This window comes from Notolepis coatsorum, assembly GCF_963971535.1.
Source record: "Notolepis coatsorum genome assembly, chromosome: 1".
Taxonomy (NCBI): domain Eukaryota; kingdom Metazoa; phylum Chordata; class Actinopteri; order Aulopiformes; family Paralepididae; genus Notolepis; species Notolepis coatsorum.
Window position 1 is genome coordinate 146,678,139 of NC_140165.1, and position 25,014 is coordinate 146,703,152.

Genomic DNA, 25,014 nt, shown 5'->3' on the forward strand with positions numbered 1-25,014 from the left:
TCGTTATCTTGTCATCTTGAACAGGATTAAAGGGCAATTTAAGTAACATTTTATTCTCCCTTGTTTGGGGGTTAGGAGAAGCATGGTTGGTTCTCTGATGTTTTGCTTTTCTTTGCAGATACTTTTGACTTGGTCCACTACTTTTCTATCTGACACAAGGAGCACAACAGATGCCATGCAGTCTCAGGTAAAGCCATTGTGTAATGCTAGCTTATTCTTATAATTTTAAATTGTTAATCTAATGGAACCCTCAACTATCATCAATAGAAAGGGTTTATCAGAGTATGAGACAGAAAACAATTTTATGTACAGGCTTGTATTGCTAAGAAAGTATTTCCCGGTTCAGTGTCACAGTGACATACCTACAGTATGGTTAAACTTCAGTTTCACCCTATTGCAATGCAAAGAAGCTTCCCATGACCCCCCAATGTCCACACATAGAGAGAGAGAGAGAGAGAGAGAGAGAGAGAGAGAGAGAGAGGGAGGGTGGAGATATCACTATGGAGACTACAGGAGCAGGGAAGGGCCTCAGAGCATCACTAGCACCGCTCCACTTTGAGGTTATCGTCAGCGACCCCTTCCCGACCCCCCCCATGGCCTCAGATCCGCCCCCTGGTCTGAGAATAGGGAGGTCTGCTGAATAGGTAGTTAATGGGATCATAATGGGCCTCTCCTATTTCAGGGCCTGTTCTGCACCTTGAATGGGGCCTTTCTGCTTCTCCGCAAAGAGAGATGATGAAGTGGGTGGCAAAGGACTCCCTACTGGCCCCTGCTTTAAATTGCTTTAAATACATTAGAGGCCTTTTCATCAGGGGCCCCACAGAGGCTAGTCACCCTCCAGAAAATAGCTGGGTCGCTAACAAGTTCAAATGACTTCCTTGAGACAAGGAACAAGGACATGACATGGCCATGTTCACACATTGTTTTTGTCCAACCATGCTTACTACTCCATCTCCTCTATGGTTAGGAATGTGTGGAAGTGGTGGACCACCCGAACGGCTCCCGGATCGTCTTCTCCGTAGATGAAGTTATCCCGGATCAGAGGCAGCAGCTCCTGACATCTCCAGACCTCACCCAGGAAGTGGTCATCATCTCCCCCGGGCTCCCTACTCCTCCCCTCAGTCCCTATCGCTCTGCAAGGCTGCCATCTGGGGAGCACAAGGTAACATAACACTTATGTTGCGTTCAGGTCCATAGTAGTATTTAGTACACAAGTGCTCCTCCCAGTGGAAGTGTGATGTATCGCAGGTTAAATGTAGTACAGAGGAATGGTAATGGAAAGCATTGTTTTCTTCTTCTTACACATTGTATTGTGGCATTTCCCCCCTACTCCAGGTCTCAGAGATGAATGGTGGCTCAACCACGCTCAGCTTTGGATCATATTATGGGCCCTCACAATCACATGGTAAGGTCATATATTTTCAAATGAGCAGCTCTTGTTTTGTTCCATTGTTTACGCCGCCAAGTAAAATGTGAGTTGAATGTAATGAATGTTTTATGTGAATTTTGGGTGCAGTTTTCTCTGTGTGACAGCAAGAGTTATTTCTAATAAGCAGCTGTCATAAAATAAAATAGCCTTTTTTGTTGTGGTTTAACTTAATCATAATAAATAATATAGTCACTTGCAGAATGCAAGTCACAGACTCCATTATTGTAGGCTAGGCCACTCTGTGATTAACAGACCCCCTCCAATGTACAGTTTCTTCCCCCTCAAATTTATATATTCTCTTTTAGAAACTCTGTCTCTTAAACAGTACTGTATATTTGTATATCTTGTATGTCATAAATGTCTGGATGTAACAGTACTGTATATTTGTATGTCGTGTATGTCATAAATGTTATGATGAATTGAAAATGTAAACAAGACGAAAGTCTTTCTCTGGTCTGCATCCCCTTAACAATTGTGTATTGAGACGTACAGTATTGTACCCATTCTGCAATCTGTTAATAACATTTTCAATCAATCAGTATTGTAGACCAGGCCACTCTGTGATTAACAGTATTGTAGGCCAGGCCACTCTGTGATTAACAGTATTGTAGACCAGGCCACTCTGTGATTAACAGTATTGTAGACCAGGCCACTCTGTGATTAACAGTATTGTAGGCCAGGCCACTCTGTGATTAACAGTATTGTAGGCCAGGCCACTCTGTGATTAACAGTATTGTAGACCAGGCCACTCTGTGATTAACAGTATTGTAGGCCACTCTGTGATTAACAGTATTATAGACCAGGCCACTCTGTGATTAACAGTATTATAGACCAGGCCACTCTGTGATTAACAGTATTGTAGGCCAGGCCACTCTGTGATTAACAGTATTGTAGGCCAGGCCACTCTGTGATTAACAGTATTGTAGGCCAGGCCACTCTGTGATTAACAGTATTGTAGGCCAGGCCACTCTGTGATTAACAGTATTGTAGGCCAGGCCACTCTGTGATTAACGTAAGGTTATGTATATAACCAAGTTCTATGAATACTGGTGACGCTCAGCGTCGTTCTGCACTAACCTCACTTTGTGCACAGCACTGAATAAAAACTCCACAATGTACCTTTACATACCGACATCCGTCTGGCCACACCCCTATCCGCTTACCTTCATAAGCAGGTGTGTGGTCACCTACTCGCCTCCTTCCCAAACTTTCACCACAAGGCGAGGTCAAGGGCTGCAGTGGCGTCCCGACGCTGAGCGTCACCAGTATTCATAGAACTTGGTTATATACATAACCTTACGTTCTATTTCATACTGGTTTCCGCTCAGCGTCATTCTGCACAACAGGAGCTGAGCGGAAGCCAGAAGCTCGACAAATATACCCCGCTGAGGCCCCCCACAACCATCAGACCGGAGAGGACCGAGCCCCCCCGACCCTCCCTAATGGAGGGATACCCTCCCTATTGGAGGACGGGAGGGAGACGGATCCGACCGTGCGAAGAGGAACTCGAGCAACTCAACGCAAAGGGTGAGCAGACCGTGGCTTGACCCCACGACTACGCACACGCACAACCCACATGCCACCAGGGAACGAACGGAAGGAACAAACCTCGTTACTGCCCCCAAAATCACGGAGTCAAGAGCAAACTCAGCCCCATGGCAAGGCCGTAGCAGCGGAGCGCGAAGGAAGACCCAGACCCACTGAAGGGAAAAAGGGGGCCCGGAGAGGTCAATGACGCCAAGCATCAAGACCTCACCAGGCGGTCACTTAGTGACACCGCCCCCCACATCGCCAGCGTATTCGGACAGGGCCCCTCCAAGAGCGGGCCCTTCCCCCCACTAGTACGCCGCCTGGCACACTGACCCTGCAACACAGGCAGTCAGTATGGCCGTAACTTGAAGCACTCAAAAGGCTAACCATAACGGAAGCAGGCAGCGCACCGGGGAGACGACCCCAGAGGGGTCCATCCCTTAAACCAGGCAGCAGGCTTTAGACCCGAGCCTGGAGCACTGCGGACGAGACAGGCGCCAAAGGGGTCAACTGAAAACAGCACCCCGGCGGAAGGGGCGTATGCTGGCATTGTTGCGCACCATGACAAAGCCTCCACCAAAAAAAAACACCCAGAGGGGTCGAGGCAGAGAAGGCTGACACGATTGGCAGACGTCATGAACGTGCAGGGGCACACTCAACCGGGTAACCCGGGAGTTGACTCTGCTCCAACACACCAGGGAATCAACCACCCTCTTGGTACCACATGCGGTGGTTGTTCCTATAACCCCTCAAGAAAAAACTCCAAAACACATATATCACCGCAGTACAAGTGTTTCAGTTTTCAAAAAGGGGTTATTCCAGGCCTACGGGTCGACGAAACACAACTTCGGACCGGGCCCGGCGGCCCGGGAAGCACACAGGGATGCCAGAGGAGGTTCAGAAGACCACCCCAACAGCCCCCTCTTCGCCATGCGTGAGAGAGGAGCGAAAAGAAAGGAGAACCAGCCCCCATGATAGTGCCAGGTACAACATGTACCCAACAAAGGGTCTCCATAACGCCTAACCCTGTGACACCCGGGCCGACCCGGCATTTTTCCCCCCGAAAAAAGCACAAGTCCCTCAGGGTACCAGAACAGCAGATCTGCGCCCCCGGTGGACAACGGGTTAACTGACCTGGACCAGCGCGACCAGAACCAGTCCCGTGCCCTAACCACGCCGACATGCCCACTCCAGGAGAGGGGGTAGGTATGCGTATCGATCTAAAACATGAAAAGAGGGCGCCACCCAGACGGTCCCATTTGTACCGCGCTCAGTGGCCCACCCCAAGGGCGTGAGACCCCTCTACCTATGTTCTGATCTATTCCGTTAACATCCCCCAGATATGAACGAGAATTCGTCGAGACAACCTAGTAAACTGGCGCTCGGAAGAGACAAACTCCATCCCAGTTGCCCTATAAAAACGCTGTTTTAATAACGAGCAACCAAGGCGTACTAGCCTCCTGCGTGATTCTTATCAGAAACACCCCGAGCCAGCACTATGTATGCGTCAAGACCCAAACACATCAATGGATAGTCTAACAAGACACCAGACATTGTTCCTCCAAGTCGCCTGGGAGAACGACAAGGAGCCGTCGTGCTTCATGTTCTTTCCTCTTTTTATTTAAAAAAGAAAGAAACACAGACTGACATGAATCCCACGTGACGCAGCTGAGGGTAAAAAAAAAATCATTTTCACATCCCGCCACCCTCGCCACAGGGAGGAGACGGGAATCCCCAGAGAGACTTCCCACGCGAGCTGTATAGATTGAAAAGAAATATTGCAACATTGAGCTATGTAACACTTGGGTTAGGGCTCTCCGAGGAGGAGGCACTGAACCAATACACACTCAATAATCGAATTGAATCGAATACACACACAATAGAGCAGAACTCCTTTTTTGAAGTTCTACTCACCTTGACAATCTGAGGAGGAGGCTCTGAAACTCTGAGGAGGCTCCCTCACTGGGAAGGATAGTCCGAACTCACAGAAGGCACTTCTCCCTGAGGAGGAACTTCGTGAGGAGGAGCTCTGACAACTCCCTGAAACAGATCCATAACATGGACCTGAACAACCCACGGAAGTCTTACCAATAGAGACGCGCTCATTGACGTACTCTATGGCGGGGAAATTTCCGCGGTGCACACGCCCAATTTTTCAGTGACCAAACAACCTTTTCTTTAGGAAAAATTGTTTCTCAAGCGGAAAGCACAACCCCAGCAACTTAAGCTGAGGGTTACATCGTATCCCCACAAACACAGTGACACAATATATTGTAACCAAACATGTCTGAGAGGAGGGGGGGGAAGCCCCAGGGAACCGGGGGGTCACCCCTCCTATCTTACCCTTGATACGACCAAGGTGAACAGGCACCCCTGTTAATATGTGAACATGCTGTTCATTGTCATCACAGGCTGAGAAAAGATTCATTCCTCAATCACATGTCACTAAACATAGCTTCACAGGTTTAACTAACCCTCTTAGTTGTGAGTTCACCCACGGTACAACGTTACATGAACACACATGTTCTCATCACAACCAAACCAGTTCATTTTTACACATGTAAAAAACAACGCTGATTTACTACGGAGAGAGAAGCTATACCAGTGACAAGACAATTCACACACAACACGCGTCGTATCCTCAATGTATTGCAGCAACACATGTTTTGGAAACATCGTTATTACAAAACATTTAGAAGGGAAGAAAAGAAGAAGTGTTTAAAGTCCGGTCAGGACTCCTACCTTCACCCTGAGCGCAGGCCGAGAGAACTGCAACACTGGTTAACGGGACACTGAGTTGAACCCAGCATCTCCTGCGTTGGTGACGAGGGTATGTCCGCTACGCCACCCAGCCGCCGTTCTCCATGTTGACGAAGTCCTCACTGGCACTGGCACCCGGGTGTAGGGTCGACTAACATCCTCTGTCAAAGATGACGTCGTAGTCAGAGTGTTTAAGGCATGTTATAGTCACAGTAATGTTTCAACAGTGTAGCATTAAGCTAACCGACTGATAGCAACAAGCTAACATTTACTAGCCTAGTAAACACAACGAGCTAGCGCCGCAGCTAACAGCTGACTGGCTAACACAGTAGGCCACAACTAGCACGCCAGCTAAGCAGCTATCACCTGAACTGTACACAACGACATAACAAGCCACACTTCAGACAGGCCGCTGTCCAAGTCCCTCCCCATCCTAAGAGGGAAGAGAAAAAGAAATGTCAAACACAGTTTTCAACTGTGATTTACCAGACATACAGCGGAGCCGGCACTGCAGCCGACTTGAGCATGGAACTCCCGATAATGAAGATCCATGCCCACATTTCCTCGTTAGGGTGTACTTCCACATTCATGTGAAAGATGGGGCCTGCACGGGACAGAGAAGCATCCGCTCGTCCAGAGAATCCCGGGTTTTAACTAGGTCTCGGTCGCGGCCCACTAGGTTGACCATCATGGGCGTCAGACCAAGATCCTCCGTCCGCCGCTTAAAGCCCAACTTGCAGGTTAAACCCTACTGATCAATTATGGGTAGTTTACATCATTGGTATATAATTTCATTATTTATTTTTTTCCATTTGACGCCGGAAATGCCACTCAGAAATGGTTAAAAAGGTCCACGCACGAATAACATGCACGAGCAAATTAAAAAGCTTATCAGAGCTATCAGGGCCATGACGTCACATCTGGTATCTTTCCCCTAATTCTGATCCACTACAAGGAGTTTTGGCGAGTGCAGAAAGCTATTTCCTTGATTCAAATGGACGCCTTACAAGACGCAAATGGGTTTAATCGTCGGAGACTTTGATGGACCAGCTACAACTGGTTGAAACAAGGTAGTTATAATGTTTTTAATGTCGTAAAAAAATAACTACATTTACCACTAGGCAGCCTGTTGTTCAGTACAGCAGCGCTACTGGTCTGTGGGCTGTCGCCTGATCCCCGGGTCATAGTACCAAGCTGGCTATATCGCTCTGGCTAACGTTACCCCGCTAACGTTAGCATTATGGCTACTGTCGTGCATGTAAAAGAGTTTTGGGAACGAGTAATGTTGATACGATAGCCCCTTTAGCTGCACTCGGTGGATAGCCCCTTTAGCTGCACTCGGTGGATAGCCCCTTTAGCTGCACTCGGTGCATATGTACAACGACACACACCTTATAACTACTATTGTCGTGTCCATAAGTTCCCTGGCAGAATACTTGTGAGGACAAAGGTATACAAAGAGGAGAGAACCATTTTAATTCGGGCTTTGTTAGGAGTTTCAAGAACGGCGGCTACCAAGCTAAGCTACGTTAGCTGCTAACGTTGTATACACAATATTTACAACGACACAATGATTTACATTATTACAAATATGGTAACGTGGTTGTGGCTGTGGCTGTTACAAATAGTGGTTAGCTTTAGAGATGAATGGCTATGATCACGGAGCAATAGTGTTAGGTGAACCAGATACATTTTCATTCATCACTCCTCGTCTAGTAGTAGCAAGGCTCTGCTTCCTGCCACTACCTGCCTGTGACTCTGAGCCCCTGCTGCCCTGCCCCTGATGTGACGTCAGCATTAAGATGACACACGCACGCTATGAAACATGCAATTAAAATATGCATGTGCGTGGAGCTTGTGGTTTGGTCAACAAAATGTTTGATAAAAATGCTAAAACTGGGTCAATTTCGATAATTTTTTTCCCCCTCTTCATGAAAGTCAGCGTTGGCCTAGTCACATTGTTTATTGAACAAAAATATAACCTGCAAGTTGGCCTTTAAGAAGCCGAGCAGAGGACCCCAGTCCGGGGTCGGCTTTCGTAAAATTGTCAGCTAACCCCCATAGCGTAAACAGACAACTAGCGCTCGCAAGCAAAACAGTACTCACCCAACACGGAAGAAACCGATTTCTCACAACAGCCGGTGCCTCCCACAGTCCAGCTGTATGACCGGAGGGTCAATACCCATCCAGCCGCAGCAAGGAGGACTGCAGTTGGGGAGTATATCAGCGGCGCGAGCCCCTAATACGAAAAAGCCGGTGGAGGTCAGAATGATCATCATCTTCCAGACACTCCAGTGACGAAGACAATATCGCCGTATTTTCTCGAAAATAGTGAGAGAGAAAATAAAGATATAATGTCAACGTATCTTCCCGTTCTTCTGTTTTCCTCTCAACTTTCTTCAACTAACAACCTCGTCAAGTGGGGTATATACCAAGGCACTTCCTTGTGGTGAAAGTGAAGAAGGAGGCGAGTAGGTGACCACACACCTGCTTATGAAGGTAAGCGGATAGGGGTGTGGCCAGACGGATGTCGGTATGTAAAGGTACATTGTGGAGTTTTTATTCAGTGCTGTGCACGAAGTGAGGTTAGTGCAGAACGACGCTGAGCGGAAACCAGTATGAAATAGAACAGTATTATAGGCCAGGCCACTCTGTGATTAACAGTATTATAGACCAGGCCACTCTGTGATTAACAGTATTATAGACCAGGCCACTCTGTGATTAACAGTATTGTAGGCCACTCTGTGATTAACAGTATTATAGACCAGGCCACTCTGTGATTAAGAGTATTGTAGGCCAGGCCACTCTGTGATTAACAGTATTATAGGCCAGGCCACTCTGTGATTAACAGTGGAAACAGCTCCAGTGATTTTACTTATAAGCCCCAACCTGGAATCTCAAGTATGGGTTTTTACAAAGGTTTTGAAGGGTAGCCTGAGACTTTTTGATGGAAAAGAATCTCCTTGCAACTTTTATATCCTCCAATACTTGAATATTTACAAACAATATGAATGTAAACAATCCCTTTACAGCCTATACATTTAGAAGCTGTTACATCACATTGGTCCCGGCATCAACAGCTCTGTACATCAATTGGAGTTGGGGGAAATCTTACATTTTAAATAAATATGTTAAGCCTGTAGTAGGACACCAGTGACTAAACAGGGTGCTCCATGCTCCAATTCAGGACCAAGCTTCTGACTTGAATTTGAACATGTGAATAATGTAAAAACGTGACCTGTAAGATCTCCTCGTCTCGTTTGCCTAAACCAGGGGGGTTGTCCAATGGTGTCCATGGCAGGGGGTCTGTCACTTTGCCCCGGAGGTCAGCCGCTAGCAGGGAGGAGAGGCTCATCAAGTTCTCTGGGATTGGCCCGGTGGACGAGACAGGGATGCCCATTGCTTCCAGATCAGTAAGACAAACAAAAATATATTGTAAAATAATCAGACAGTCACCATTGTCTTGCATTCATTCATTTTGAATTTGCTTCCTTTCAAATTTAAATACTGACAAACTTGGCAAGTAAATGTTGTGTTATCCAACCTGCCAACAAGTAGGTGAGAAAGTATTTTCCATCATCAGCAAATATACTTGTTAAATTTTTGAATTGATTGAATTGAAAGTGATTTGACGCCAACCATTCTCTGTGTTAGCTGGTCATGTACCTGCTCTATTATCCATAGTGTTTTTGAAAGTCCCATTCGTTCATACTCAAAGAGTTGTTTACCTTGCACATCCCCCCTCCTGTCCCTCGCCAGAGTGTGAACAAGCCCAGAGACTGGTACAAGAGCATGTTCAGACAGATACACAAGAAGCCAGAAGGTAAGTACCCCCCCACACACCCACACACACACACGCGCACGCACGCACGCTCACACACACACACACACACACACACACACACACACACACACACACACACACACACACACACACACACACACACACACACACACACACACACACACACACACACACACACACACACACACACACACACACACACACACACACACACACCTCTCTCACACTCGCTCCATCCCACAGAAAGAATTCCATTCTATCAATGTCAGATACTGGGGGGGAGTTGATCCAGCCAGCAGATTACTCAACAAGACAAAATAAGACATGAGTTAAGCGTCAGAATTCTAAAGCCTTATGTCATACCTACCTTACCTATTAACTGCCACAATAACCTCTCCTTTCATCTCCACCCATCCCACGTCTTTACCTCTCACTTATCATCATTACCTGCTGAGCAGTTTGGGGAAAAAACAACAATAAAATACACCACTTATGTAAAACAACATTACCTGTTGTTAGTGCTGAGGTCATTCATTAGACCATTGCAGTGCTGAGCTCAATTAGAGTGGGTTGGTATGAATTAAGGTCTCCTGTCTCCTCACGCCAGGTAAACGGCAACATATGAATGGCAGTCAGAACGGCATGCTCCTCCGGTGTGCCGGTTTCTGCCTTCATTTGAGAGATGCAATTATATGTCTTTTATCCTTTTTTTTTTTTTTAAAGGTGCTTTGTGTTTTTAATAGCTTCTTAGTATACTGTATATTACTTACCAATAAGTACAACTCATTATGTGAGCATGCCTGGTAATTATGCCTCAGGCACTGCAGTTATTTTAGGTGTCACTGATGCATAGTTTTGACTGAATGGAGAAAGGAATCAGGTTTTAGTCACGGATGAATAATATTGGCAGTGGAATGTATCCACTGTATATAGCATCATAAGTGAGTTATATGTCTGAGATTAGCACTAATCGACTGAAGCCATGGGAGAGACAGCCTGACTCCATCCCACACTGCTTTACTGCAGCGGAGACAAGGTACTAGTAGAGGATAATGAAAAACATTCACGTTCACTAGCTCACAGATGTGGGATTCCACATTGGATTGTATTGTATGCTCCGGTGTCAATGCGGTGCATGGCTGAAATCCTCTCTGTTCTATCTGTTGCCAGAGCCTGAACTGGAGGACTCGGAACGGTGGTCGTCTGAACGTAAGTGAAACTATCAAACTCCATATTCTGAATGATCCTTGTGAACCGGTCAACTGGACGACTATGTTCTCGCCTAAAACTGGTCTGTGCTGGACCCCTGTTCCTCAGGGATCCAGTCTTCAGTCGGTACAGACGCTGGTAACAACACTGACAAGGATCTCTTCAGGTTGACCCCATATGGAGCCCTCCCAGATTGGTGAGTTTATACTGCGAGGAAGCTGATTTCATATTGATGCAAGTATAGACTTTAATGTGAATACCAACCCTAACTCAGCCTGGCAGTGAGGGACCTAGTATAGACTTTAATGTGAATACCAACCCTAACTCAGCCTGGCAGTGAGGGACCTAGTATAGACTTTAATGTGAATACCAACCCTAACTCAGCCTGGCAGTGAGGGACCTAGTATAGACTTTAATGTGAATACCAACCCTAACTCAGCCTGGCAGTGAGGGACCTAGTATAGACTTTAATGTGAATACCAACCCAAACTCAGCCTGCATGAGGAACGGAGGGAATGGCAAAAAAAAGAAAAAGAAAAAGAAAAAGTGGATAGACAAGTCTGGATTTGTCGTAACAGGCATGGACAATGAAACCATGATTAAGTTGTCCATGGTGTGTGTGTGTGTGTGTGTGTGTGTGTGTGTGTGTGTGTGTGTGTGTGTGTGTGTGTGTGTGTGTGTGCGTGTGCGTGTGTGTCTGTGTCTGTTGGGGGATTGTATTTCAGGAGCGAGGATGTAGATAAGCTGTCAGACGGAGGGAAGCAGCAACCTCAGCCCAGGAGTATATTTGACTTTGAGCCTGGACAGAACACGACTTCAGACCACAGCCAGGTAACTCCTTTTCGGCACACAAAGCTACAAACATCATCTCACACTCTATATAATTCCAGTGAAGGAATTTGGGCTTTTGTTTTCTGGTAATTCTGTTTGAGTTTAGTTTTAGTTTCCTGGTCGACTTCTTTTATGGAATTCTCCTAAGGGTTAGATTTGTCGAGCCGGCGTAATCATTATTCACATGTATTGTGTAGTCGCAGAATACCTTCTTTGTGTGGGGATGGAAATCGTCAACAGTGCTTGGTGTTAAGGCATCTTTTGTTTAGCAAGGATTACGTTTTCTCAATAACGTTGGGCATCTTTTATTATGAGAGCATCGTGACATCGACGTGACATTGTGTCATCTCGTGTGAGGAGTGTTTTATTATGAGAGCACCTGAAGACGTGACATTGTGTCTTCTCGTGTGAGGAGTGTTTTATTATGAGAGCACCTGAAGACGTGACATTGTGTCTTCTCGTGTGAGGAGTGTTTTATTATGAGAGCACCTGAAGACGTGACATTGTGTCTCCTGGTGTGAGGAGTGTTTTATTATGAGAGCACCTGAAGACGTGACATTGTGTCTTCTGGTGTGAGGAGTGTTTTATTATGAGAGCACCTGAAGACGTGACATTGTGTCTTCTGGTGTGAGGAGTGTTTTATTATGAGAGCACCTGAAGACGTGACATTGTGTCTTCTGGTGTGAGGAGTGTTTTATTATGAGAGCACCTGAAGACGTGACATTGTGTCTTCTGGTGTGAGGAGTGTTTTATTATGAGAGCACCTGAAGACGTGACATTGTGTCTTCTGGTGTGAGGAGTGTTTTATTATGAGAGCACCTGAAGACGTGACATTGTGACTTCTTGTGTGAAGAGTGTTTTATTATGAGAGCACCTGAAGACGTGACATTGTGTCTTCTGGTGTGAGGAGTGTTTTATTATGAGAGCACCTGAAGACGTGACATTGTGTCTTCTGGTGTGAGGAGTGTTTTATTATGAGAGCACCTGAAGACGTGACATTGTGTCTTCTGGTGTGAGGAGTGTTTTATTATGAGAGCACCTGAAGACGTGACATTGTGTCTTCTGGTGTGAGGAGTGTTTTATTATGAGAGCACCTGAAGACGTGACATTGTGTCTTCTGGTGTGAGGAGTGTTTTATTATGAGAGCACCTGAAGACGTGACATTGTGTCTTCTGGTGTGAGGAGTGTTTTATTATGAGAGCACCTGAAGACGTGACATTGTGACTTCTTGTGTGAGGAGTGTTTTATTATGAGAGCACCTGAAGACGTGACATTGTGTCTTCTGGTGTGAGGAGTGTTTTATTATGAGAGCACCTGAAGACGTGACATTGTGTCTTCTGGTGTGAGGAGTGTTTTATTATGAGAGCACCTGAAGACGTGACATTGTGACTTCTTGTGTGAGGTCAAATGCAACATATGAGTGTTGTTCACAATGGCATGCCCCTCACTCCGGTGTGCGTGCTTCTGCTTTTTATTTGGAAGAGATGCAAGAGACAAGACAAGTAAAGACATGAGCAAAGTATACTGGTATACCCTCAGCCTGCCTTGTTCTACTCTGTCATGTATAGCCTGGTGACACTGACCCAATGACAAACCGTATTCTGTGTTTGTTTGTCACTGGGGATGTGACGGATCATTTTGTGTGCTCTCCCAAAAAAGGCTCTGCATTGTCTGTGTGCACAGTGATTGAGTGAGCAGCCTTGTGTGTGTGTGTATATGTGTGTGTATGTGTGTGTGTGTGTCTACTGTACGTTCCCCCTGACTGTGTTGAAATACCTTTGGTGATTTAGTGAGCAGCGTATTTGTCTGGGCACAGTTTTTTTTAATGGCTCTTGTCACATTGTCCCAGATCTGGTGCAAATTGAGCCCCGCGTTTGTGCGTGTGAAGAAAAGGAATCTTTGTTTCCACCCCCCCCCCCCTCCCCGCCCCCCCCATGGGGGCCGAGGCATCTTGTGATACGTATTATGGTGTTAACCTCTTGTGGTGTGTAATAGCTCACAGCATGGAGGTTTATTTCATTTCCTCTGGATGTCGGGGCCAAGGCTCTTCCTTTCTAAACATCCCGTGGACAGACAGAGGGTTTATAACACTCAGACCATATCAGGTGTTGCTACACTGCTTTCCTGTGACGTCATCGTAGCCCACCATCGTGGTGAGTGATGATGACTGCTGGCTGAGCGAACATTTTGGCTTTAAGAGTGTCACATTCAGCCAAGGTATTTTATTTAGAAAGAAAACATAAAAAAAATAGCAAAGAGAGCTTGTGGTTGCTGTCCAACTTGCCCTTTTAAAGGCATGCTTGATGGAATGGACTATAGTATCATTGAACCATAAGTCTTTTGGATGAGGCAGTTTTGACTGGCCGCTATGGTGTTTATGTTAGCGGCAGACTAAATGAAGTCAATCACATTGAACCGTAGAAGCGTACTTGCTGGTGTTCCCTGAGGTCGTGTCTGTGCTAATGTCTATATCCAATTTGGTGTGTGTGTATCCAACCTGTGCTGGTGTCTTACCTCTCTGTCCTCTTAATGCCTTGTGTTTTATCTCCTCAGGGTCACTTACCCCTGTATAAACAACCTGAGAAAAAACATTCCCCCTCAATAGAGGCGAGTAGCTTTCCTATATTATTATCTTCACATCACCCAAGCATTTTGTCTTTCTCCATTCTGTCTGTTGAGATTTAGATCTGTATCTGTATAAAAGGGACTTCATTAGCTCCCAAAAATGTTACTCTGTATTTGTTTTAATTTGACCCTTTTTTAACCATTTAACTGCTGCTCCGGCTCAGGCCAGTCTGTTCTCTGAACTGAGTCAGTTTGAGGCTGAGCTGGACTCAGAGATCCAGGGCCTGGAGAGGAGACTTTCCCAGAAGAAGCAGCAGCGTCGAGGCCGGGGTGAGGTACTGAGCCCCCCGTCCTCTTGAAGCATCCCTCCCCACCCTCTGTGGATGAATCCCCACTCACCCTCACACCCTTCTCCCAGTGAACACTCTCAGCAAGACCACCCACCGCTTGCTAGCTTTTGACCACGTGTAGGCCTGCCACGATAACACATTTTGCTGGGCGATTAATTGCCCCCGAAAATATCGCGATAAGCGATATTATTGCGACTGGTTAGAGAATTATTTTTGGAGACATTTATTTCCCAACTTTTATTTTGAAGCCCACTGCTCCGTCTTTTCCGGTGTTTTAGACTTTTATTTTGAAGCCCACCGACCGGACCGGAAGTATTGATTGATTGATTGATTGAAAAGTTTATTAACAGATTGCAGAATGGGTACAGTACAGTACAGCTCAATACATACAATTGTTAAGGGGATGCAGACCAGAGAAAGACTTTCGTCTTGTTTACATCAGGGTCCCCCATTTTCAATTCATCATAACATATATGACATACATGACATACAGATAGACAGTACTGCTACATCTATACATTTATGACATATCAGATTTGCAAATACAGTACTGTTTGTGATACAAAAGTGTCCAGAAAAGGAGTGTATATACATTTGGCGTAGAAACTGTACATTGGAGGAGGTTGGTTGGGTGGGGTTGGGTGGGTTGGGTGAGGGCTGTACATTGGAGGTGGGGGGGGTTGGGTAGGGGACACACACACATTTTACACTTTACATTGGAATATTGACAAAGCCTTACTTGGTTATTTACTGTACAACTAGGTTAGGACATTTGTAGGGGCCAGTTTCGTTGTTGTGATTATCCTAGCAGAACCTATGAGCCGACAACTTGTCTCGTCCGGTTCTGTGTTTTTGAGCTAATGATAAAACAAATGTTTGTATTTGTAACGTTACACTACAAATAACGCTACTTGGTTAAAAGGAGCAACACTATTGAGAAATGTAGTTAAGCTATGTGGCGTTGCCCCACGGAGCTCCTGTGCTGTGCTCTGTAGTAAAGCCAGCGGCCCGCCTCCCAACACGGACAGTGACTGACAAGGGGCACTGGTTCCGCCTCATTAAAACAAACGCGCAAATAGCAATTAATCGCGCCCGTCAAAATCATTGCATTCATTTTAATTATCGCGGCAATTAATCGATTTATTGCTTATCGCGGCAGGCCTAACCGTCCACGCGTGTTGTTTTGTTCTGTGACTTGGGTCACAGGCGTGAGAAACCTGCCTGCCTTGCACTAGGATGAGTATGCTCCTAATCACCTGCCTGCAAGTCCAGCCGTCAATCCTCCACCTGTGCCCCCACCCCATGGCCTGTGCCCCCACCCCCCTGGCCTGCGCCCCCACCCCCCTGGCCTGCGCCCCCCCCCCCCTGGCCTGCGCCCCCACCCCCCCATGGCCTGTGCCCCCACCCCCCTGGCCTGCGCCCCCCCCCCCTGGCCTGCGCCCCCACCCCCCCTGGCCTGCGCCCCCACCCCCCTGCCAATACAAATCTGCCTGCCGATAAACAAAGATTCTGCAAGACTTAATTTTCCCTTAAGGATTTACTTCATTGGGGAATGTTAACTGTTGAGAGTGCTGCATTGCTGTCACACTGCGCTAGATAAGAGGGAGGTTTTGATAATTATCTTTCAAAGAATGATGGTGGTTCACTTTTGTAGTCTTGATTCATACCGGGATTGATCAGCTTCATACGCTATAGTTTTGCTTTACCTAAATCAAAGAGGTTCCAGACAAATTGTAGGCAGTACTCCTGTAATCAAAGGAGTGTAGGACCCAGGGGACGTCTTGTTCCTCTGGGAGTGGTCAGCACCTCTGCTCTTGTCTAAAGCTGCTGTGCGATTGCCTCTGTGGTTTTACGCTACAGTAGACTGAGAGTGCTGGTGCTGTTGGAAACAGAATGTAATGTGCTCTGCTCTCTGCTTGCAGGAAGCCAGGCACACTGACCCAGGGTCTGCTCCAGGGACAGTGACAACACAGGAAGCCAGACACACTGACCCAGGGTCTGCTCCAGGGACAGTGACAACACAGGACAGGTGAGTGACATCACTCTGTTTGAGACACTTTAGTATTCAGTGCATTAATAATAATGTGATAGCTATAGTTCTATACCATACTAAGTTGCTATTACAACACTATGTCTGTGTCATTATTGTGTAATTCACACAATATTACATGTAATTCACATTATTTGATTTCTCAGTTGTCTTTGCTATTGGTTCAGCTGTGGCTCATGACACTCATGGGTGTTTATAATTGTGTAATTGCGGCTATTTTGGTACAAAGGGTCCGTAACAATGTTGTGCACTGAAAGTGTACTATTGTTGAGACCAGACAGATAACTAACAAGCAACTATCCAGCGATGAAGAATGATGAATAAAACAAAGAGAAATGCTTTGCAGTTGAGTCATCCTCTATTTATTGTCCAGTCTGTGTAATGGCTGTGCATCCCGCAGACTGTCAGTGGAGGTCACAGCAGGAAGAGGTTAATGGAGGAACCCTTTGACAGCCACATACCCGAGCTCATCTGAAGCCAACTCCCAGCCTCTTAATCCAGTTAGATATTGCTTCATCAAGTGTGAATACCTTAACCACAGCTACCCTTCCCTCTGCTGCTTGCCGTCATCATGGCCTTGACCAATCAGCGAGAGCCTCTCAAACCTTGCAGGGTTCCTCAAGGCAACTAGTGTATTAGGGCATTCTTCCCTAATGCTGTTGAACTCTACCAAGTTCAAGTCCAATGTTTGTTAGTTCAAGAGGACGGCATTCCACATGTCTTAGCTGGTATGTAACACATTCTTGGATGATTCTCTTTTAATTGTTTGCTAAGTTGAGTTAATGGTTGTGTTTTGGCCCGGTGACCCCTTATCTATAAGGTTGTTGTAGTAGTAGGGGCCTATTAATGTGTCTGTTGCTAAGGAGAAATAAAATGGAAACATAAAGCAGTGAGAATATGGCAGCTCTTTTACTGCTTCCTGTCACCACCAGTTGTTTGGCTTCAGGCAGAGGCAGCCAGCTGTAAGCACTGGATCACAACACTGGCTGGATTGTAGTGTGTTGGATGCCAACTCTCTCTCTCTCTCTTTTTTTTTAAATAATTATTTTCCTGCCATTTCGTCTTTATTAGACAGCCTAGTGATGAGTAGACAGTAACAGCAAAACAGGAAACGAGAGAGGGGATTATGTGGATAGGATTAAAACCCACGTACACCTTAGTTCCTGAGCCACCAGGAAGCTGCAATGGAAAAAAATGGGAATGTTCTCAGAATGATATCTATCATAGCATTCACTGGACAGTACCCATAGTGTTATCATCAGTATAATGTTCTAATCGCACATGTGAGATATGGTACACCTTGAAAGAGTTAAAGATTCCTTTAAAGTCCTTTACTACATTGATGAGGATATGTTTTTTGATGATCTGCCTTTGTCAATGCTCAGACAAATGTGAGATTCAGACAGTACCATCTGCATGTCCCTCTAGCTGCATGTCTTCTAGCTGCATCTCCCTCTAGCTGCATGTCCTCTAGCTGCATGTCCTCTAGCTGCATGTCCTCTAGCTGCATGTCCTCTAGCTGCATGTCCTCTAGCTACATGTCCTCTAGCTGCATGTCCTCTAGCTGCATGTCCTCTAGCTGCATGTCCTCTAGCTGCATGTCCTCTAGCTGCATGTCCTCTAGCTGCATGTCCTCTAGCTGCATGACCTATAGCTGCATGTCCTCTAGCTGCATGTCCTCTAGCTGCATGTCCTCTAGCTGCATGTCCTCTAGCTGCATGTCCTCTAGCTGCATGTCCTCTAGCTGCATGTCCTCTAGCTGCATGTCCTCTAGCTGCATCTCCCTCTAGCTGCATGTCTTCTAGCTGCATGTCCTCTAGCTGCATGTCCTCTAGCTACATGTCCTCTAGCTGCATGTCCTCTAGCTGCATGTCCTCTAGCTGCATGTCCTCTAGCTGCATGTGCTCTAGCTACATGTCCTCTAGCTGCATGTCCTCTAGCTGCATGTCCTCTAGCTGCATGTCCTCTAGCTGCATGTCCTCTAGCTGCATGTGCTCTAGCTACATGTCCTCTAGCTGCATGTCCTCTAGCTGCATGTCCTCTAGCTGCATGTCCTCTAGCTGCATGTGCTCTAGCTACATGTCCTCTAGCTGCATGTCCTCTAGCTGCATGTCTTCTAGCTGCATGTCCTCTAGCTGCATCTCCCTCTAGCTGCATGTCCTCTAGCTGCATGTCCTCTAGCTACATGTCCTCTAGCTGCATGTCCTCTAGCTGCATGTCCTCTAGCTGCATGTCCTCTAGCTGCATCTCCCTCTAGCTACATGTCCTCTAGCTGCATGTCCTCTAGCTGCATGTCCTCTAGCTGCATGTCCTCTAGCTACATGTCCTCTAGCTGCATGTCCTCTAGCTGCATGTCCTCTAGCTGCATGTCCTCTAGCTACATGTCCTCTAGCTGCATGTCCTCTAGCTGCATGTCCTCTAGCTGCATGTCCTCTAGCTGCATGTCCTCTAGCTGCATGTCCTCTAGCTGCATGTCTTCTAGCTGCATGACCTATAGCTGCATGTCCTCTAGCTGCATGTCCTCTAGCTGCATGTCCTCTAGCTGCATGTCCTCTAGCTGCATGTCCTCTAGCTGCATGTCTTCTAGCTGCATGACCTATAGCTGCATGTCCTCTAGCTGCATGTCTGCATGTCCTCTAGCTGCATGTCCTCTAGCTGCATGTCCTCTAGCTGCATGTCTTCTAGCTGCATGTCCTCTAGCTGCATGTCCTCTAGCTGCATGTCCTCTAGCTGCATGTCCTCTAGCTACATGTCCTCTAGCTGCATGTCTTCTAGCTGCATGTCCTCTAGCTGCATGTCCTCTAGCTGCATGTCCTCTAGCTGCATGTCCTCTAGCTGTCTGTCCTCTAGCTGTCTGTCTTCTCTTCGTCTGTGTGTTTGTCCACAGCCTCTGCCTCGTCTCATTTTCATGTATAGTATGAAAGCCAGCAGCTGCAGCCAGATGCTTGCCCTGTATGATACACACAACTTCGAGATTAGAGCTTTTCACTGTGTGTGTGTGTGTGTGTGTGTGTGTGTGTGTGTGTGTGTGTGTGTGTGTGTGTGTGTGTGTGTGTGTGTGTGTGTGTGTGTGTGTGTGTGTGTGTGTGTGTGTGTGTGTGTGTGTGTGTGTGTGTGTGTGTGTGCGTGCGCGCGCGTGCGTGCGTGCGTGCGTGCGTGTTCGTTCATGGTTCTCTGATCTTGTTAGGAACCTCTTGTTGACTGGGATAATGTTTGAAAAGAAAACCACACAGTGATAGATTGATACAGTGCTTTCATTTTTCTTGTTTTCTTTTTTTTCTCTTTCCCTCCAGCTCTGTGACAGCTACAAAGCAGCCTGTCCATCGTTCCATTATCCCATCACCAGTCATCGCTCAGAGGACAGCCCCTATTCCCACACATGGTAATAATAATAATGATAATAATAATAAAAAACAGTACTTAGTGCTTTTCTAGAACTCACTTCACACTAAGGGCGGTGGCAGTGAGACATCAAACAAACATAACAATCACACAAGGATGGATGGAGGGCTAAGAGAAGGCAGTGGAGAAGAGATGGGTCTTGAGATGGGATTGGAAACCTGGGCAGGACTCTTGATCCGGGGTGGATCTGAGGGACCAAGACGGTTGGTAGGGGGCTTTGTAGGTGAAGACCAGAATTTTGTAGTCGATCCAGTGGGAGACAGTGGAGGTGCTTTAGGACTGGGGTGATGTGGTGCCAGGATTTTGGTGTGAGTTCGAAGTCGGGCGGATGCATTCTGGACCAGTTGGAGTCTTATTGATGGAGCAGCACTGATGCCATAGAGGAGTGAGTTGCAGTAGTCAAGACGGGAGGAGATGAAGGTGTGGATCAGTGTTTCTTCAGATTATGGGGTTCAAGGGAGAGGGTGGGATCAAGAATCACACCAAGGTTGCGTGTCTGGGAGAAAGGGGAGACAGTGCTGCCATCGATGGTGAGTATGGGGTTGTTGTGTTCTGATTCTGAGGGTGGACTTGGAGCTGATGAGGAGTTCAGTTTTGTCACTGTTGAGTTTGAGAAAATCTTGTTGCATCCTGACTTTTATTTCAGATGGGCAGGAGTCGATGTGAGAGAGCTGGGTTGTGGGGGATTGTGCTGAGGTATATCTGAGTGTCATCAGCATAGCAGTGGAAGTTGAAATGGTGGAGATGAGGAATGGTTGTGGAGTGAAATGAAGTGTGATCGGTTGGAGAGGTCGGACCAAAGTTGAGTGAGGCCAAGGGTAAAGATAAGTGTTCTTTTTCTTTAACAAACAAACAAACAAACAAACAAACAAACAAACAAACAAACAAACAAACAAACAAACAAACAAACAAACAAACAAACAAACAGACAAACAAACAAACAAACAAACAAACGTGTAGACTGTCATTTAATAGAAGTTCTGCCTTGGCTAAGCCAATCTTCCCAATGACTTAGGTAGCTGACTGGATACTCTTTTAGAAGTTAGTGTTTATGCACACCCCACCTACAATATGTGGTCCAGAGCCCAAATGTGAAACGAAAATATGTCAAGAAAGATCTGTTTTGGTGATCCAAATTAAATATAGGCCTATTTGACAATGTTTCCATCCCGCCTGGGATCTTCACCAGCATCAAAACAGCTGGAGCATCAAAACACATTGTGAGCCCTACTTGTTAACGAGCATACTCTTTTACCAGCACTATGTACTGTACATACTGTAGATACAGTGTATATAAGTTGGCTGTGATATGGCTTAGCGCTTAAATAGCAATACTCCTCAAGTTGAATTCAACACAACACATGCTGCACTGTTTAGTGTGTAGGACACATAACCTAATCAGGCACCATACATTTGATGAAAGCCTCTGGTAATCCAATGGAACACTGTGGGTCTCGTGATTCCTTTTCATTTCCTCTGCTGCAGTCTGCTCGTCTGGGATGACAGATTTTAACTGAGACTGACATGAGCAGTTCTGGTAGTATAGGAAGGAGAGGGTACGGCTCATGGGTGGGGAGGAAGCGGAGCCAATAGGAACTGCACCGGAAGACCTGATTATAGATTAGCATTATCCAATTGTTTTTCTTGGGAGATTAGTCCAGGGAGAGCTGAGCTGGCCCCAAACCGTTTTGACTACTTTAACATAACATAACGTGCAATGAAGCGTTTCTATGTTTAGAGTCCTTCCCCACCTTAATGTGCTCGGCGTGGCTGTGACTCTCATTGGATTTGGGTTGTGTGTTGTTTTCCCTTTAACTAAATCTGTCTGGATGTGATTCCCCTCCACTTCACTTCACAGTAGAACGGCTCTCCCCTACATATGACACCATGGAGCTTCCGCCTAAGAGAGAGGAGAAGAAGGTATGTTCACGTGGATTTCTTGAAATTAATTTAACCAAAAAAATTACAGATGGGAATGTAGATTCGACTGTATTTTACGTGTAATTGGTGCTTTGTTATTTCATATCCTGTGGTCTGAATGGATTTGGATTGGTATGGAAATCAATTAGCTAATGTTACAAAGCTTTTAGTTTAACTTCTCCTGATTGCTCTATTAAATGGCTGGAAAAGGCCTGTACCCCTAAGAGAGGGTTTTACCTTCAAAACTCTTTGTTCAACTATGTTTTGTTTGTTTCCCTTAGATGAAAGCAGCAAGAGCCAAGTTCAGTTTCCAGGCTCAGTCACCCAAGTGAGTTACAATGTCAGCTGATCTGCAAATTAATAATTTCTTTCTCACTGGCCCTTTACTTTCCCTCAAAAAGAAGCAAACATCATATTGATATCCCGGTTAGAACCGGCTAATTAAATCCAGGATTCTATTGTCTGTTTTCTGAGAAAGTATTGTAACAACTGTCTTTTATATTATGCACTTTGCTACTAAGTAATCTACCTTGCTTATATTACTACCAGCACAAGTTCGACACAGTTTGATGAACAATGTTACTTACCCTTAGCTGCCAGAGTTGTACCCTTTCTGCTGACTTGTTGTACAGAACTTTATGTCGCTTTGGATAAAAGCATCAGCTAAATGACTAAATGTAAATGTAAGCTACATTTTAATACAGATCATTGGCCTATCTCAAGTCCTGCCCTCTTTTTTTGATCCTCCAATCAAACTGTTGCTTCGCAGTTGTGATTGGAGGATCAAGAAAAGAGGGCAGGGCTTGGGATAGGTTAATTGTGAAGATAGCTATCTTGTCATGTTTACTACTATATTGTCTTCCTTTTCCCAGGGAACTGACTCTGCAAAAGGGGGATATTGTCTACATCCACAGGCAGGTAGATGCCAACTGGTTTGAAGGAGAACATCATGGAAGAGCGGGTATTTTCCCCACAACCTACGTGGAGGTGAGTGTATGTTTCAGTAGTTCTCTTCTACAAAGTAGAAGTATAACCCGCACACCATAATATACCGCTATTATAGTCTTCCTTATTTAGCAATACATGACAACATTTTCCATCCATAGTATATATCTTCGACATGGTCCTTCTATTCAAATAATATTGCAATGTGCTATTTTTCATGACTTACTGCATGTGATAATTAATTCATTCGTTTATATAGCGCTTTTCTAGACACTCAAAGAGCTCCCCACAATGTAGGGTGGAAATTGCCTCCTTCACCACCACTGGTAGCAGTAGCACCCAACCTTGGGCTACGCAGGCTCAATGGCTGCCATACACTGGCACCAGGCACACATCACACTACACAATGGCTGAACGGCTCAGGAGACAGGAATTGATATCAGCCAATTAAGGGGAAGGGATGATTATGGTGGCCTTGATGTCATAGACCTGATTGGGAATTTGGCCAGGAACGTCAGGGAACCCCCTACTCTTTGCAATAGGCGTCCTGGGTTCTTTAATGACCGAGATTCAGTCAGGACCTCGGTTTAGCATCTCATCTGAAGGATAATATGAACCTCTTTCCTCTCTCCCTCCTAGATTCTGGCCCCTACAGAGAAGCCTACACCCATCAAATCTCCTACCATCCAGGTGTTGGACTACGGGGAAGCTGTGGCTCTGTATAACTTCAATGCTGACCTGCCTGTGGAACTCTCTTTTCGCAAAGTTAGCACCAATTTTACATTCAATCTAGAACTGATCAACTCTAGATATTTGGTGTTATAGTATCTTTCTACAGTAGCAGGTTTGGGAGGGTTACTTTAAAAAATGTAACGCATTAAATATTACAGGTTACGTAATCCACTGGATTACACCAACACCATTTGGTTTTCAATCACTTTTCTACTTTCCCTCCAAAATCCATAGAACGTGAAGCTAAACAGGTCATTTGAATTGTATTCTGAGTTGAGTGCAATTTCAATGTTATTTTAATCTACAACCATGATTTTGTTACGGTTCGGTGGTGGTGTGGACCCAAAATGCAGGACAGGACGAGAGAGAGAGACAGGCAGGACACGACGGGGTGTAGTTCAACGAAAAGGCTTTACTTGTATTTTCACAAGGCAGCAAACAGGTATACAGGATACAGGAAACAAGGTCAACATTGATAACGAACCGACAGGGGAGTAACAGGGAAGCACAGCATATATAGGGAGACTAATTACAACGAGACACACCTGGACAGAGACACACGCTGACAAACAAAGTGACACCAAATACATGACAGGACTGAATAACAATAAATACAAATACAAGAGACAACACACTAGACCAGACCAGGAAACAGAGTGGGCAACATGAACAACATGACGGAGAATACATTAAACATTAAGGACATATTGAGAATACAAACATGAATGGCCACCAACAGCGGCAGTAGTGGGAGAAGTCCACTAGATGGCGGCACATGCTTAGGGATGGGAGCAGGATGAGTAGGGAGCTGTCCAAGAGCGGCTGAGGGAAAGGGGGGTGCAGGGAAGGGTCTCTGAATTGGCGGGGGACGTGGCCAGGCTAAACAGGCGGATTGTGACAGATTTAGCCTTATATGAATTTATGATTGCAGTCATAACCTTTCCTAGATTTCCCCCATTGGAACATAATTCTTAGTAATCACAAATTCAAATGTTTTTGAACCAATTTTATGTGATCAGATTATTGTAATGTATGCCATTACTACTGAACAATATTAAGTGTGTCACTTATGTAATTTCAGTCAGGAACACACTTGTCTTACTTATCACACTTGTCACACTTATACAGCTCTATTTGGCAGGAATAGGCTCTGCTCTCAAGATGATATCACTGCAAATACATGCAAGGCTGCAACAGACGGCTGGAGAACTGTTAGAACTGTTTAACTCTTAACTACTAAACCCGACACAGACTCTGGCACAGTGGGCTATTATTATTATTATCATCGATGGAGTACACATCTATATTTTATTGTCAATTCTATTACCCTGTTTGTTGATGCAAGTAGAGGCTGGGGAGGGAGTTTTAACCAATGCCAGAGTGCAGCCATGCACTGAGTAGTGGGAGGCTGAACAGCTTAGATGGACCACCCCATTGACAGAGTTTTAGCCTTGTTGATTAGGATTGGTGAACATTCTGATCAGCT

At 45.7% G+C, this 25,014-nt stretch overlaps 1 protein-coding gene across 10 annotated transcripts in view; it reads left to right on the forward strand.

Annotated features, from left to right (window-relative positions):
- sorbs3 (sorbin and SH3 domain containing 3) overlaps nucleotides 1-25,014 on the forward strand; it is a 49,787-nt gene that overhangs the window by 20,713 nt on the left and 4,060 nt on the right. For 8 of the 10 annotated variants that reach the window (XR_014620590.1, XR_014620591.1, XR_014620592.1 and 5 more), the window contains exons 2-17: nucleotides 119-187; nucleotides 968-1,162; nucleotides 1,336-1,405; nucleotides 8,993-9,132; nucleotides 9,479-9,542; nucleotides 10,695-10,733; nucleotides 10,842-10,929; nucleotides 11,459-11,564; nucleotides 14,118-14,171; nucleotides 14,354-14,464; nucleotides 16,402-16,508; nucleotides 19,823-19,911; nucleotides 21,790-21,851; nucleotides 22,133-22,179; nucleotides 22,724-22,838; nucleotides 23,436-23,561. Coding sequence is in view for 5 of the 10 variants with exons in the window: in XM_084330970.1 (XP_084187096.1) it covers nucleotides 176-187; nucleotides 968-1,162; nucleotides 1,336-1,405; nucleotides 8,993-9,132; nucleotides 9,479-9,542; nucleotides 10,695-10,733; nucleotides 10,842-10,929; nucleotides 11,459-11,564; nucleotides 14,118-14,171; nucleotides 14,354-14,464; nucleotides 16,402-16,508; nucleotides 19,823-19,911; nucleotides 21,790-21,851; nucleotides 22,133-22,179; nucleotides 22,724-22,838; nucleotides 23,436-23,561 (1,425 nt within the window). In the remaining 5 variants the exon portion in view is untranslated. Of the gene's footprint in view, nucleotides 1-118; nucleotides 188-967; nucleotides 1,163-1,335; nucleotides 1,406-2,863; nucleotides 2,957-8,992; nucleotides 9,133-9,478; nucleotides 9,543-10,694; nucleotides 10,734-10,841; nucleotides 10,930-11,458; nucleotides 11,565-14,117; nucleotides 14,172-14,353; nucleotides 14,465-16,401; nucleotides 16,509-19,822; nucleotides 19,912-21,789; nucleotides 21,852-22,132; nucleotides 22,180-22,723; nucleotides 22,839-23,435; nucleotides 23,562-25,014 lie in introns of those variants that run through there. The other 2 variants (XM_084330974.1, XM_084330971.1) reach the window with 2 other exon arrangements.